This window comes from Bos taurus, chromosome 18, assembly GCF_002263795.3.
Source record: "Bos taurus isolate L1 Dominette 01449 registration number 42190680 breed Hereford chromosome 18, ARS-UCD2.0, whole genome shotgun sequence".
Lineage (NCBI taxonomy): Eukaryota > Metazoa > Chordata > Mammalia > Artiodactyla > Bovidae > Bos > Bos taurus.
In genome coordinates, this window is record NC_037345.1 from 64,649,602 (window position 1) to 64,665,306 (window position 15,705).

General features: G+C 49.6%; 1 protein-coding gene across 2 annotated transcripts; it reads right to left on the reverse strand.

The window, feature by feature from the left end:
• Positions 1 to 7,467: 7,467 nt before the first annotated feature.
• Positions 7,468 to 15,705, reverse strand: LOC112441491 (zinc finger protein 548-like). 2 transcript variants are annotated; one of them, XM_015458463.3, is made up of 3 exons: positions 14,720 to 15,705; positions 11,029 to 11,155; positions 7,468 to 9,871 (listed from the first exon to the last, which is right to left on the reverse strand). In XM_015458463.3, the coding sequence occupies exons 1-3, from the start codon at positions 14,732 to 14,734 to the stop codon at positions 8,409 to 8,411; spliced, it is 1,605 nt and encodes a 534-aa protein (XP_015313949.2). In that variant the 5' UTR covers positions 14,735 to 15,705; the 3' UTR covers positions 7,468 to 8,408. The 2 variants fall into 2 exon arrangements, with proteins under 2 accessions (XP_015313949.2, XP_015313950.2); XM_015458464.3 differs by lacking the exon at positions 11,029 to 11,155.

The window sequence follows — 15,705 nt, forward strand, 5'->3', positions numbered from 1 at the left end:
CTACTGACAGGATTCTTACCACTATGTGGTTTCTGGTGAATCCTCGCCCACAGGGGTCACAAGTGTACAGGTGCAGTGAAGGGCATGACCGTGGTGTTCATCCAGGTGTTAAAATGACCTGCTTTCAAGAGCAGGTCACCTGTCTCACATGGGTGAGCTTTCTGGATAAGTGGACAGGACCCAAGAGTCCTGAACTCTGACACTAATTCCATAAAAACACTGCTCAGAAGGGGCCTCCTCATTGTCTGCTTCACATCAATAACCTGAAAGCAAAGAGCTGCTAGTGAAGGACATGCTGACTTCAGTAAGAAGCAGCAAGTCCATCACCTCCGAGTGTGTGACACACCAATGAGTGAGTCCACAGGCCTCTGGCAGGATGAGGGGCCAGGATCAGTGAGGAAGGGCCCAGTCAGTCCTGGGCCTTGGAAGGTATGGAGGACTTCCAGTGATGAGTAAAGACACAATGATGGTGAACAGTACTGGAAGCAGAGGCGAGGTCTCCAACTCACTCCTCTAAGAAGGGTTTAAACAGGGTCTAAACAGTTTAAACAGGGTTTAAACAGTACTCTTGCCTGGAAAATCCCACAGATGGAGGAGCCTGGTGGGCTGTAGTCCATGGGGTCGGTAAGAGTCAGACGCAACTGAGCGACTTCACTTTCACTCTTCACTTTCATGCATTGGCGAAGGAAATGGCAACCCACTCCAGTGTTCTTGCCTGGAGAATCCCAGGGACAGGAGCCTGGTGGGCTGCCGTCTATGGGGTCGCACAGAGTTGGACACGACTGAAGTGACTTAGCAGCAGCAGCAGCTGTTGGTGTCAGGTGAGCTTGGCTCATTTGTCAGAAGGCTCTGTCCAGGCCCAGGAAAATCTGATTGCAAGTAAGTAGCTGGCTCTTCAGGACTACATATGGATATGAACACAGCTCCTGACACATTAATGCAGTCAATGTGGCAGAGCGTTGCAGGGTGAGCAGAGGAGAATGAGTGACATACATGGAGGCCAGAGAGGTGGGAAAACAGCCAAGGGATGGAAGACAGGAGAACAACGTCAAGTGCCAAGCATGGTGAGGAAAGGGAGAAGTGAGCACTGCTATGGGCCTTGGCAAGAAAACACCGGTGAACACAAAGCAGGCTGATGGTACGATGTGAGCCCAACCCTCAGATGGCTCTCTCTCAGCTCCCCTGCTCTGGGCTGTCAGTGTGGCTGGAGGCAGGTCCACCCACAGGCACCCGGGGCTCTCTGCCTCTCTGCCACTGGGCACCTACATGGGATCTGGAAGGTAGAAGTCGTAAAAACAAACAAACAAACAAACATAGCACAGGTGAGTGGCCCAGATAGACCCAGCTCAGAGAGAAGAGAAGGTTAACATTAAAGAGACAAAAACCACATAGGAGGACTTGGCAGAGCACCCCTATGCCCTCCACAAGCAGTGACATGTCAATAGCGACAATTTCTGGCAAAGTCCGTCCCCGAGAACTGTCAGCCAGGGGGTGGGGGCAGAACACAGACACGGACACATCATGGGTCTAGAAGGGCCCAAGCCCGGGACAATCTGTGAAGCCAACTCGAGCGCCCTGAACGCTTAACCTCCTCCAGGAAGGCTTTGGGCAGCAGGTGTCGGGACTGCTCAGCGAGGCGACACTATACACAGCCCTGGGCACCCACAGCCCCTACCCTGGGAACCAAGACGGGAGGGGGAAGAGCCCCTGATTTGGCAGGACAGGAAGAGCTGCCCCCAGGGCACCAGGGAAAAACCGAACCCAAGGACACTGCAGCAGGCATGTGGGCCTGTGGCAGGCGGCCTCTCCGATGGCCCAGGAAGACCTGTCACCTGGTGTTCTTGCCCTTGCATGAGCCACTTCCCTTGACCGGAGGCTGCACTGACTGACCCATTTCTAAGAACAGAACAGAGAAAAATGATGGGATCACTGTTTCCAGGTCGGGTTACAAAAAGACAAGCTACCGTCCTGGACATTCTCTCTGCTCAGAAAGAAGGTTCCTTCACTGCTTTGAGATGCGCTACAGAAAGGCTAGGGTAACAAGGAAGCCAGGGGGCCTCTGACTAACAGCCTTACAGTCCAACAAGCCACAAGAAACGACCTCTTGGAAACATAAAACATGAGTGAGTTTGTGAGTGAGATCCTCCCGAGAACGGCCTTCAGATGAGAACAGTTCGGCTGGGAGCTTGAGAGAAGCCTCATGGCAGACCCTGAGCCAAAAGCACCAGGTGAGCTGTGACGAGTTCCTGACACACTGAAACTTCCATAGGCCTTTTTACTGTTTTACATCACTCACTTTTGGAGTAGTTTGACATGTACCAATAGGTAACTGAAACAGGGACTCACCCAAGGCGGCCACGTGTGCGAAGTTCTCCAGCATCACATCACGGTACAGGAGTCTCTGAGCTTCCTCCAGCAGCTCCCACTCCTCCCGGGAGAAGTACATGAACACATCCTCGAAGGTCACACCACCCTGCCACGATGGGGACAGCTGAGCCCACACACAACAGGACTCTCCAGGCCCCCAACTCACCTCCCACCCCCTGACTCCTCTGCTCCCCAGCCTCCCAACTCGGAGGCAATACTCGGCCATGACACCACTCCTGGCTGCCCTCTCCTGTCCCTCTGATCACCGTGGGCAGCCCAGAGCAAAATCAGGAAGGCGGGCAGACAGAGACTATGTAAGCCATAGGTCCGGCAGGAAGGGCACCAAGCACTCTCCCGCTGGCATCCTCCTGACCAGGCCTCCCAGAAACAACTCTCAGGCCATCAGTCCATGCTCCTCCCACCAGGTACACCACTCTGAACCACACCTTCCTCATATCTGGGGTCCCCCTCCTTTAAGACTGAAAACTTTCCAGTCTACACTTCCAAATCACACCCCACCCCTGAAACCACTCTGCACAGTGTCCGGAAGAACTCCTTTGTGTTTATGACAGGCTCCACTGCTACCCCAGTGCCTGAACAACACACCCAGTCCTCAGTGCCCGGTTGGGACTTTCTTTGCCACCATCAGCACTTCTGTGGACCAGTGCAGTAGCCTCCTCCCTCACGCCCACACTCCATTCTCAACCAGACAGCAGCCAGAGGGAGCCTGTTTTGATTCAGAGCATCTCTCTTCTCTTCCAAATCTGCCGTGTCTTTTGTGCCTGCTACATGCTCACTTAGTCAGTCTGCCTCTTTGGGACCCCAAGGACTGCAGCCCTCCTGGTTTCTCTATGGGATTTCCCAGGCAAGACCACGGGAATGGGTTGCCATTCCCTCCTCCAGGGGATCTTCCTGACCCAGGGAGCAAACCTGTCTCTTGCATCTTCTACACTGCAGGTGCAATCTTTACCACTGAGGCATCCCGGAAGTTCATGTCTTTCATCACCTTCAAAACAGAAGCCCAGCTCCTCAGCCTGCTATTGTTGCCCAACTTCTGGCCTTTTTTTCAACAGACAGAATTAAGACCTGTGGTTTCTTGATGACTCCCAACTCAATCTTAACCCCTTAAGCACTTGTGCAAGCGGTTCCTGAGTCTAATGCACCCTTCCGTTCCTCCTACTGGCTGCCCAAAGCAGGAACCTCTTCATATAACTCTTGGCTTAGATTTGGGGTGCTGGGCTATAAAAGGACTCCTACTGTAAGGCCCCCAGACTCAAGCACAGAGGGAGGGACAGGTGAAGAGTCCCAGAACATCACTACTTCTCATCAAAATCTCCACCGGCCCTAGTTTAAAAACATCCAAAATCCATACACTCTCTAACGTCCACTTTTGGCCCCACCATCAATACACCTGGGCTATTGCAGTAAATTCCGCCTGGTCTCCCTGCCACCCTCAGGCTTCCCCAGTCTTTCCACTCTACTTAGAGGGAGCCTGTCAACACCGACGTCAGATCACCTCCCTTCTGTGTTATAAACCTTCTGTGGTTCCTGTCACCGTCAGAACTGAGGTCCAGCTCCCCAGGCTGCCATACCAGTTCGGCCTCCTGACTGCCTGCTCTCTGTTCTCAGCACACATAACCGCAGATACCTGCCGTTTCCAGAAAGTGCCTAATTCAGCCTCACCTCCAAGTGTTTGTATCTGGGGCTCCTAAGCCCTGCAAACCATTTCGCACCTCATCCCGTCAACCCTGGGAAGGGGTTCCTTGCCACGTGTTCACCGTCACTGACCGACCGCCCTCCACCGCCTTCATACTCAAGAGAAGGGAGCGACGAAGGCCAAGTTCGGAAAGCCTGAGAACACAACGGCCCCCACACCTGAGTCGGGAAGGCTTGAGGACTCTCCACTCACCTGAGCCCGGTCCATACGCGCGGCAGCCGCCGTGGGTCCTGTGAGCAGAACCGGGTTGAAAAGCCGGCGGAACCCGCGCACTCCCCTGGGTGTGGTGAGCCCGAGAGGACGGTCGAGCTCGAGCCCCAGTCTCCTCCTGGTCAAAGGCGCGGAAGTTTAGGCTGCTGCATCCGGAAGCGGACAAGGACAGAGGGCGGTTGCCAAGGCCTCCGAAGGAGCGCAGCCCCAGGCGACAGCTCCGCGACAGGCGGCCCGTCCACGACAGCAACCATGTTTCGTAATAACCAAGCGGACAGAAGTCCCATCTTTTCTTCTGTCCTCTGTTCGCCTCTCCAGAGCCTCCCCCAAAGCGGACCCCAGTGAGGACTCCCAGCCTACACAGGCACTCCAGAATCCTGGGCACCACGCGGATTCCACGTGGAATCCCGGAATCCACGTCACAACCGCGACGCCAGAAATCCCGCCTCTGCCTGCAAGGGCCTCCGGAAACGCCCATCTTCTGGGCGGCCACTGGGACAATGCGGACGCGCTGGGCAGAGACCTCGAGGTAAAGGAGTTTGTGCGCCTAATCCACCCATGGAAAGGGCACGTTTCTGGTTCTCCCTGATAGTTGCAGAGGCGTGTGGAGGCGGAAAGGTCGGGGAGAAACTGTGGTCTGAAGCGCCAGACCTATTGGTAAAGGCAACGCGCCCCTATTTCCATGGCGACCTGTGGCAACACTGTGACCCTCAGTTCTCAGTTGCAGGTTATTCAACACGGGTGGATCCCCTTCTAAGCCAGAAAGCGCCTTTGGATTGTATCCTTAAGAATTGGAAATTCTTCAAAATCGAAGGGTTAAAAAAGAAGAGAGTTAAATTCTATTGTAGCGGTGCCTGGCCTTTTGATCAGTTGGGGAATGGAGATAAACGGCCTCCAAACCTCCAAACGAGTCTCTGTATTAATAATACCATTCTGCAGTTGAATCTTTATTGCTGCAGAATGGGCACGTGGAGTGAAATTGCCTCGTGCCCGCCTCAAGAGAAGCAGAAGGGGCAGGCTTCCCACCTCCCAGATCTCGGGCTGGTCCAACGTTTCCAAGCTCCCCACCAAGTAAACACATCCGTATTTACAAAACGTCATCCGCGGTGCACATCAACAGACCCGCCCAGACATCGTCCTCCAGAACGGAAGTGCCTGTGTCTTCAGTGATCCTGTGACAGGTGCGGCGCAGTGCCTTCTGGGTAAAGCAGTTCACTGGGTCCCAGGTCCAGGTAAGAGGCGGTGCTCCCCAGATCCGGAAAGGTTCCCCCACACCACAGAAGAGTTGCTGGAGAGGAGGATCCTTGGGCTCTGAGGCGCGGGTGGGGTTTCAGGTTTCTTAAAGGGGATGCACCCAGATTTCCATGGACTGGACTGTAGGTCCTTCATTCTGTACACTCTCTTCCCACTTAGCCAGTTACTGAAACACATGTCCGTTTGGAAGGGGCTTATCCATTCTAAAGGGCTTCCCTGGTGGCTCAGATGGTAAAGCATCTGCCTGCAAGGCAGGAGACCTGGGTTCGAACCCTGGGTCAGAAAGATCCCCTGGAGAAGGAAATGGCAACCCACTCCAGTACTCTTGCCTGGAAATTCCATGGACAAAGGAGCCTGGTAGGCTACAGTCCATGGGGTTGCAAAGAGTTGGACACGACTGAGCGACTTCACTTTATCGATTCTACATTGCTGCAATCTCCCCCAGTCCCTATTAACCCAGTCACTGTTTCTGTACACAATATGGTTCTCACCCCTAGGCCTTCTTAGATCTTAAGTCCATGGACATATACCTACATGAGTTTTTTCTTCAGGACACAGCTCCTACAGTGGATCTCAGAAGACAGCTCTCAGTTTTGCCAAGGGACATTCACTAAATTCAAGGGCCCCAACTCAGGCTACTGCCAAATACCGCTGTTTGCAAACCATCTGCCCCAAGTGACTGTGGATCCACAAATAATTTTCATGTCTAGGGCATGAGATCCTGGTGCAGGGGCCCTTCAGATTTTCCTAGAAAGTCTCAGGAAGCAATACAAGTAGGCCAGATTTACACTGAGAGCTGTTTGTTGTCCTCCTGCTATTTCCTTTAGGTCACAAAAAGTTAAAGAGTAAAGATAGCTTAAACAATAAGACTGAGGGGAAGAATGGAATAGGAAGTTAGGATTAGCAGATGTAAACTTTTATACATAGCATGGATAAACAACAAGACCCTACTGTAAAGTACAGGGAACTCTACTTAATACCCTATTATAAACCATACTGGAAAAGGATATTTTAAAAAAATAATATGTATGTATAATTAGTCACTTTGCTGTACAGCAGTAATTAACCCAACATTGTAAATGAACTATACTTCAATTAAAAAAAAAAAGACCTTTATTGCAAGAACCAGGAAGGTTAGCCTGGAGTTTGAGGAGCGGATAAAATGGAGGCTGGAAAAATCTGTCAAGACTATCAGGAGACAATCACTAATGACCCTGAACAAGGGAAACCTCTGAAAACTGCCAGCAAAGCCAGATCCAGTCCTCTGGCAAAGCTAGGTGATGTCCACACTAACCAATCAAGGGGGTGGGGCACGTATTCTTACCAAAGGGCTCAAAAGGCTGGCGATACTCCAGATACAGCAAGTGAAAGTGAAAGTCACTCAGTTGTGTCCAACTCTTTGCGACCCCATGAACTATACAGTCCATGGAATTCTCCACGCCAGAATACTTGAGTGGGTAGCCTTTCTCTTCTCCAGGGGATCTTCCCAACCCAGGGATTGAACCTTGGTCTACCACATTGCAGGCAGATTCTTTACCAGCTGAGCCACAAGAGAAGCAGAGAAAGCAAGAAAGCACAGATATCTGTTCTTGGTTTTTAACAAAACTGTTGCAGCCCTGGTTCAGTCCCTAGTTGGGAGCTGATATCCCGCAAGCCGTGTGATGTGGCCAAAAAAAGAGAAAGGAACGCCGAGTGGATGAAAGACCTAAATATTAAGGTTTAAAAGCATAGTACTCGGAGAAGAAAACATAAGAAAAAGGCTTCATGACAGTGGATTTGTGATAATTTCTTGGACATGATAACAAAGGCACAGGCAACATTAACAGAAATGAACTAGACTACACTAATTTTTAAAATTTCTGTGCAAAAAAAAAAAATTACTAAGTAGACACAGTGAAAAGACAACCCTCAGAGTGGAAGAAAATATTTGCAAACTATTTAATAACAAGTTAATACACAGAATATATAAGAACTCTAACATCTAAATAACAATAACAATGACCATAATAACCACATTAAAAAATGGGCAATGGATTGGAAGAGACATTTTCTCAAAGGACTAATACAAACAGCCAACAAGCAGATGAAAAACTATTCAACATCATTAAATGCAAATCAAAATCACAATGAAATATCACCTCATGTCCCTTAGTGTAATAAAAAATAAAACAAGAAGAAAATAAAAACATTGCTGAGGGTGTAGAGAAATTGGAAACCTCGAGCTGTATCAATGGAAAACAGCCCAACTACCATGGAAAACAGCCCTTCAGTTCCTCAAAAAATGTAAATATTGAATTACTATATGATCCAAAAACTCGTCTGGGAATATACCTTAAAAGGACTGAAAGCAGGGTCCAAATAAATATTTATGCCATTATATTTATAACAGCATTATGTACAACAGCCAAATAGGGAAAGCAACTCAAGTGCCCAATGATAAAAGGAAACAGAAAAAGTAGGATGTACAGAAGATGGAGCATTACTCAAAAAAGGAATGAAATTCTGACACATTCTAGAACATGGAGGAACCCTAAGAACATTATGGTCAGTTAAATAAGCCAGCCACAAAAGAAGAATAACTTGATGACTCTTATATAAGTTACCCAGTGAGAATAATTCACACATGGAAAGCAGAATAGTTGTTGTCAGTCAGTAAGAGGGGGGACGAAGAATTGCTGTCTGGTGGGTTTACTTGTATGAGATGAAAAGACTTTTGAATATTTGTGCACAATGTAAATGTGTTATTACTACTGAACTCACACTTAAATATGGTTGACTGTAAATTCTCTGTTACATGTACTTCACAATTAAAAAAATTTTTAAACACCTAGATAGCAGTCCATCCCAGTGCTAAATCAGATCAGACTTTGCTTTGAAGTCTTCCCTGTTTGCAGTACTCTTTAGTGTGAACTTCTTGGTGTCGAAGGAGGTGGGAGTTTTGGCTAAAGCCTCTCCCACAGCTGACGCATTCATAAGGCCTTTCCCCAGTGTGAACTCGCCGATGTTTAATGAGGCTGGAGTTGTACCTGAAGACCTTCCCACATTCTCTGCACTCATAAGGCTTTTCTCCAGTGTGGACTCTTTGATGAATAATGAGGGTGGAGCTGTCCACAAAGAACTTCCCGCATTTGCTACATTGATAAGTTTTTTCTCTGGTGTGGACGTTTTGGTGCCGAATGAGGTGGGAGTTTTGACTGAAGACTCTACCACATACAGTGCATTCATAAGGTCTTTCTCCAGTGTGGTTTCTCCGATGCCTGATGTGATTTGAGTTATGCCTAAAGAGTTTCCCGCATATGCCGCACTCATAAGGCCTTTCTCCAGTGTGCGCTTTCTGATGCCTCTCAAGTGTGAAGTGGTACCTAAAGAATTTCCCACATTTGCTGCATTCAAAACGCCTTCCCCGAGTGTGAACTCTCTGATGAATAATGAGCCTGGAGCTGTCTACAAAAAATTTCTTGCACACGCTGCACTCATATGTTTTTTCTCCAATATGAACTCCCTGATGTCTTTTGAGCGTGAAGCTGTACCTAAAGAATTTCCCACATTTGCTGCATTTATATGGCTTTTCTCCCGTGTGAACTCTCTGATGAACAGTGAGTGTGAAGCTGTCCTTAACGCACTTCCCACACTGGCTGCACTCATAAGGCACTAACCTAGTGTGAACTCGATGGTGTGCAGTGAAGCCAGACTTTTGTGCAGAGAACCTTCCACATCCAAGCTGCTCAGAGAGTCTTGTCTCAGTGTCAGTTTTCTGCTGCTGAACCAGGTGGAACTTTCTGATGAAGGTCTTCCCGCTTTCACAGCAAAGGTTTTTCTGGTGCTCAACAATTGTGTGTTCTTGGCTAAAGGTCTTCCCACAGTCACTGCACTTGTCATCATCCTGCCCACTTTCAGAGGCTGCCCTGCCCTCCATGTTGCTGTGCAGTTTCCCTTCTGTGTGAGGGGTCTGGTGCTGGAGAGTGCTGGATTGGGCTAGGAACTCCTGCCCTCTCTCCCGACATGGCCAGGTCTCGTCTGTCACGTGAACACTGTCATTCTTCACACAGCAAGTCTTCCCCTCACCCCATCCAGGGAGTCTCCTTTGATGTGGCTCCTTTGGATGCTGGGAAGGACTCTCCCCACATGCGGACACCTCCTGCTCAGGCTGTGTCCCACCGTGCCCAGCCAGGCATAAGGTGTCTTTCAAGAGTGGGCTGCATGTCTTAGAGGGGTGAGGCTTCTGGATGCATGGGCCTGGCTTTGGAGTCTTGACCTGTGACCTTGCAGCCACATCATGCTGCTCTGAAAGGGCCTCCTCATCCTGGGTGGCATGCCGGCAACCTGGAAGGAGAGATGCTAATAAAGGTGGGCCCATCAGTGTGTCTCATACCAGCCCAGCAATAAGTCTGTGGGATTGCAGAGGCCTGGGACTAGAGCCCATGTGAGGAAGGCCTGGGGTGCAGAGAGGAGCCTGGGAGGCTCATCCGAGGGCAGAGCCCAGACAACTGACAGGCCAGGACAGGAGGAAGGGGTATGGTGCAGGGAGGGGAGGAAGGTCTACAGCTCACTTCAACAAGGCCTGGCTACTGGTAACTGGTGAGCAATGTGCAGAAGGTTCTGTCCAGACCCCAAATGTCTAAATGCAACATGGCAGTTGGACGACAAGGAGTATTTAAGGATGCATGCACATGTTCCACCACTTTAAATGGAGGTTATGTTGAGAACACTGCAAAAGGAGCAGTGGAGAGGAATGGATGAGAGCCAGGGCCAGGAGTGAAGAGTCAAAAAATCAATGGGGAAGAAAAGGAGGAAGTGAAGTGTGGACTCTGGCACCACACACTGCTGGATATAGGACACACGCCCGATGTGACAGGACCCCAGCTCTGATGTCTCACCATTTCCTCACCCCCACGTACCAGGGCTATGCGCTCTTGAGCCTCTCCTGACCTTACGGAAATAATGTCCACCCTGTCAGGCACCCAGGGCCCTCCTATTGCTCAGGGTAAGCAACCACCTGGGCCTGAAGAGAGCACTCAAAGAGGAAAGGCTGGGAGAGGGATGGGGCCCGCTGTAGGAAATCCCACACTCTAAAGGGATCAGTACAAGGACAAAGCAGGTCTAAACAGTCCAGTAGTGGATCAATGAAGTAGAACAGTCCCTCTCACCAGACACGAAGCTCACTTAAAATGGTTATGGACTTAAACATAAGCCGTGATGCCATAAAACTCCTAGAAGAGAACATAGGCAAAACATTCTCTGACATAAATCAGACCAATGTTTTCTTAGGTCAGTCTCCCAATGCGACAGAAATAAAAACAAAAATCAAGAAATGGGACTTATTCAAATTTACAAGCTTTTGCACAGCAGAGGAAACCATAAATGAAACGAAAAAACAACCTACAGAATGAGAACCAATTGTGGGAAGGTCAGTGGCAGCCCTAGAAAGTGACGAAGAGCACAGCCCGGCCCAGGACGCTGCGGTGGGCAGGGGGCCTTACCCACGGAGGACAGAAGTGCAATGTTCTGCACCATAACTTGGCAGTACAGGAGTCTCTGAGCCTCATCAAGAAGTCCCCACTCCTCCTGGGAGAAATATATGGCCACGTCCTCAAAGACCACAAGGCCCTGTAACAAAAATTAAGGTAGTTCACCCCATAAGCAGCTGCATGTGCTGTATTTCCTTCCATTTTGTATTGGCCTACTCTTTACCCACCAACTCCAGGGCCAAACTAACCACCAAACGCGTTTATATCTCCCCACCATTTGGAGTCTCTGGTCTGACATGTATGAGCACTCAGTTACTCAGTGGTTGTGTCCTACTCTTTGTGACCCATGGACTGCAGCCTGCCAGGCTCCTCTGCCCATGGCATTCTCCAGGCAGGAATACTGGAATGGGTTGTCGTGCCCACCTCCAGGGGATTTTCCCACCCCTGGTATTGAACCCACGTCTCTTGTGTCTCCTGCATTGGCAGGTGGATTCTTTTACACTGAGCCACCTGGGAACCCCTCCATGGTCTGAACCACCTCCTTATCGAACTCGCACACACCAAGTCAGTATTTTAGAAGGCACAAGGGCCTCAGTGTCTCCATTTGTAAAATGGGAATAAGGATGGTTTCAATTCAGAGGGCTGAGACTGATACCAAACATAAGAAGTACACACTATGTGTCAGTGGTACCATCCACACAATCAAGGGTTTTGTGTGCACTTTCAGTGGAAGTGAACTGGTAGTTTTGAAATTTGGGTGTGTGTTTCTCCTACTTTTTAAGGTTTTAAGAAGATGTGAGAAGTAAAATTTCACATTGTAAGCAAATACGTAAATGTATATTATCATGCAAACCAACGATCAAGTGTCTGGATAAATTTAACTAATTCAATATGTTCATTTCTAATGGCCTACCTACATGTGTGTATTTAGAGGGATATCGGTTCATTAGTGTTTAAGTCAGTAACTGTGTCATGTACTCTTAAGTTAATGAGGTGCAGGAAGGCGCTGAGCAAGCGAATCAGCTACTAGTCCTTTTGAGCCTGCCTGTAACACAGTAGCCTGGAGGAAGCTTCAGGGAGCCCTGGGCTGGACAGTGCACTACCCCTCTTGCTCTGAGGGCTTGAGGAGATGAGGTAGTACCCTGGTCTGGGACCGGCTGCTCCAGTAGCCCAGGTGACCTCTGCCGTGTTCTACAGGGAGTGGTTTTGAGGGCCTGCGAAGCCTGCAGTGGGGAGAATCTACACCAACTCACCACTCAACCTCCTTCGCAGGTCAGCTCCTGAGTCCACCTGGATGGATCCTTCTACACACAGGTCAGAATCCATCCGATAGCAGGCCTGCTCCCTCCTACACCCATCCGTGCCCTCACCTCCAGTCTCAGGCCTTGCACACCTCACCATGGAGACCATGTGAAATAACAACCTAAGACTCTGTTCCTTCAGTCCACACAGTACACCCTGGCTACAATGTGGTCCAGTCCACACAGTACACCCCTCAGAAAGGACCAGACCAGCGACCTTCCCAATCCTCCAGATCTTTATACTCCTCTACCCACAAGATGTCTCCATCTTCTAACATCTCCATCTCAAAATGTCTCAGAATAACCATGTCCAAACACAACTCATGATCTTCTCCTCCCTGAATCCCACTCACTGCACAGACTTCCTCATCACCATTCCCTGAATCCCACTCACTGCACAGACTTCCTCATCACCATTCCCTGAATCCCACTCACTGCACAGACTTCCTCATCACCATTCCCTGAATCCCACTCACTGCACAGACTTCCTCATCACCATTCCCTGAATCCCACTCACTGGACAGACTTCCTCATCACCATTCCCTGAATCCCACTCACTGCACAGACTTCCTCATCACCATTCCCTGAATCCCACTCACTGCACAGACTTCCTCATCACCATTCCCTGAATCCCATTCACTGCACAGACTTCCTCATCACCATTCCCTGAATCCCACTCACTGCACAGACTTCCTCATCACCATTCCCTGAATCCCACTCACTGCACAGACTTCCTCATCACCATTCCTTAAATGTTCAGGGGAAAAAAATTTGGAGTGGTCTTCTACTCTCTACTCACAGCCATTGTGTTGCAGCAAGAAATTCTGCCAATTCGATCCAAATTCCTGTCACAATTCTCCTGAATTCTTTGACCACGTCCTCCTCACCAGCCTCCCTGCCTCCATACCTCATCCAGTTCCTGGATCCAGTGCCAATGGGGTGAGGGGTGGGCACCCCACACAAAACCAAGCAATCCTCAGGCAGCAGCAGAGCGCTCAAAAATTAAACTTCATTCTGACACTATGTACCCGGAAACAGTTAATATTCCACAGGTTAAGGGTTTTGCCCCACAAAACTGCTCCTAGCACTTTAGATTCAGTCCTAAGCCCAGGCGCTCACTTGAGCTTCTGACCCACAGGGTATAAATCACACATTCCCAAGACCCCTGCCTTGGGTTTGAATAAACTGCTAGTACAGGTCCCAGAAATGAAAAGAACACTTAACTTACTAGATTACTGGTTGATTATAAAAGCGCACAGCTCAAGAACAGCCAGGTGGAAGAAGCTTCCACATTCTCTGGAACTTCACCTCAACAGCACCTCCCTATCTTCCCAACCCAGAAGCTCTCCGAACCCTGGCCTTTTGGGGTTTTTTAATGGCTTCATTGTACAGGCATGACTGATTCAGTAATTGTCTTTGGGGGCTTCCCTGGTGGGTCAATGGTAATAAATCTGACTGCCAATGCAGGGAAACGCAGGTTCCATCCCTGATCTGGGAAGACCCCACAGGCCTCGGAGGAACTAAGGCCCTGTGGTACAAGTACTGAGCCTGCACTCTAGGGCCTGGGAACCACAACTACTGAGCCCACGTGTGGCAAGTACTGAACAGCCCTAGAGCTCGTGCTTCCAATAGGAGAAGCTACTGCAGCTGAGAAGCCTGTGCACGGAACAGTAGTTCCCACCCCCACCCCCGCCCCCGCCGCAACTACAGAAAGCCCAGTGGGCAGCAAGGAAGACCCAAAACTGCCAAAAATATATAAAACTATTTTTAAAATAATAATAATAATTAGCTATGGGAGCCAGATTCAACGTCCAGACCCTCTCCTCTCCTTGAAGGGGCGTGAGGTGGGAGTGAAACAGGCAGCCCTCAAAACCTAAAATTGGTTCTCCTGGTAATCAGCTCCCATCCTGAGGTGCTTCCACAAGTCAGCTCACTCTCATTACAAGACACAATCACTCTCAACACTTAGGGAATTCCAAGTGTCCTGGCAGTTGTGAGTCTACAACTGTGGATCAAGACCAAATACACAAGGGAAATACATTATGATCATCCGAATGAACACATCTATATTGCTTCTAAATCACAATATCACAGGTCCTGTCTTCCTCACTCCCTTCGCAACCTTCCACGATTCCCATCCGCTTAGGATGTCGTTTCAGGTGAGACAGCTCGTTTCCCTCTGTCCCCGAAAAAAGATGCTCCGGACTCGTGAGCATCTGCAAGCCGTGCACCGTCGCCCCCCGAGGGAACTCTCTCCCTCACCCCTGTCCACTGGCTGAAGGGCGACCCCTCACAAGGCTGCCCTCAGTTCTGGACTCTATGGCTGACAGGGCCACTCCGTCCGGATCTGGGACTCGGAGGCTGGAGTCAGGCCGGTGGGGTTCGGGAGATGGAGAACCCACCTGAGCCGGCGTCATCGCCGCGGCTTCGGTCGCCGGTCATGGGAAGAGCGAGGACGGACCGAGGGCACTGCCGTCAACTACGGGCTCAGGGGGCCTCACACCGCCACTGGGCAGCGGGGCCAACGCATCTCCTCTCGCTTTCCGCTCCGTCTCTTCGGTGCCCACCACGCGACTGAAAACCCCTGAATAAGTGAGCAGCAGGACAGCAGTAGCTCAAAGACTACAAGGCAAACGCCGGAAGTCCCGCCCCCAGGCAATGTGTACGCACGTATGCAGGCTCTCTTAAGCTTTTTTTGGCTCAGCCTACACCGCTTGGCACTGTAGAGACTTCTGGGTAATGTAGTTTCCGCTGCCGCAACGCCTATCAACTCTCAGAGTTGCCTAGAGTCCCTCTGGTGCGCTGGGAAACGGAGTTCCCAGGCTCTTAAGATGTTAAGAAGAGGTGGAACGAATACGCAGAGGAACTATACAAAAGAGATCTTAATGACCTAGATAACCATAATGGTGTGATCTCTCACCTAGAGCCAGACATCTTGGAGGGTGAAGTCAAGTGGGCCTTAGGAAGCATCACTAGAACAAAGCTGGTGGAAGTGATGGAATTCCAGCTGAACTATTTATAATCCTAAGAGGATACTGTTAAAGTGCTGTACTCAATGTGCCAGCAAATACAGAAAACTCAACAGTGGCCACAGGACTGGAAAAGGTCAGTTTTCATTCCAATCACAAAGAAGGGCAGTACCAAAAAATGTTCAAACTACCCCAACTGCACTCATTTCACATGCTAGCAAATTAATGCTCAAAATTCTCCATGCTAGGCTTCAACAGTACATGAACTGTAAACTTCCAGATGTTCAAGCTGGATTTAGAAAAAGCAGAGGAACCAGAGTCAAATTGCCAGCATCAGTTGGATCATAGAAAAAGCAAGAGAATTACGGAAAAACATCTACTTCTGATTCACAGACCACTTTACCTGCCTCCTGAGAAGT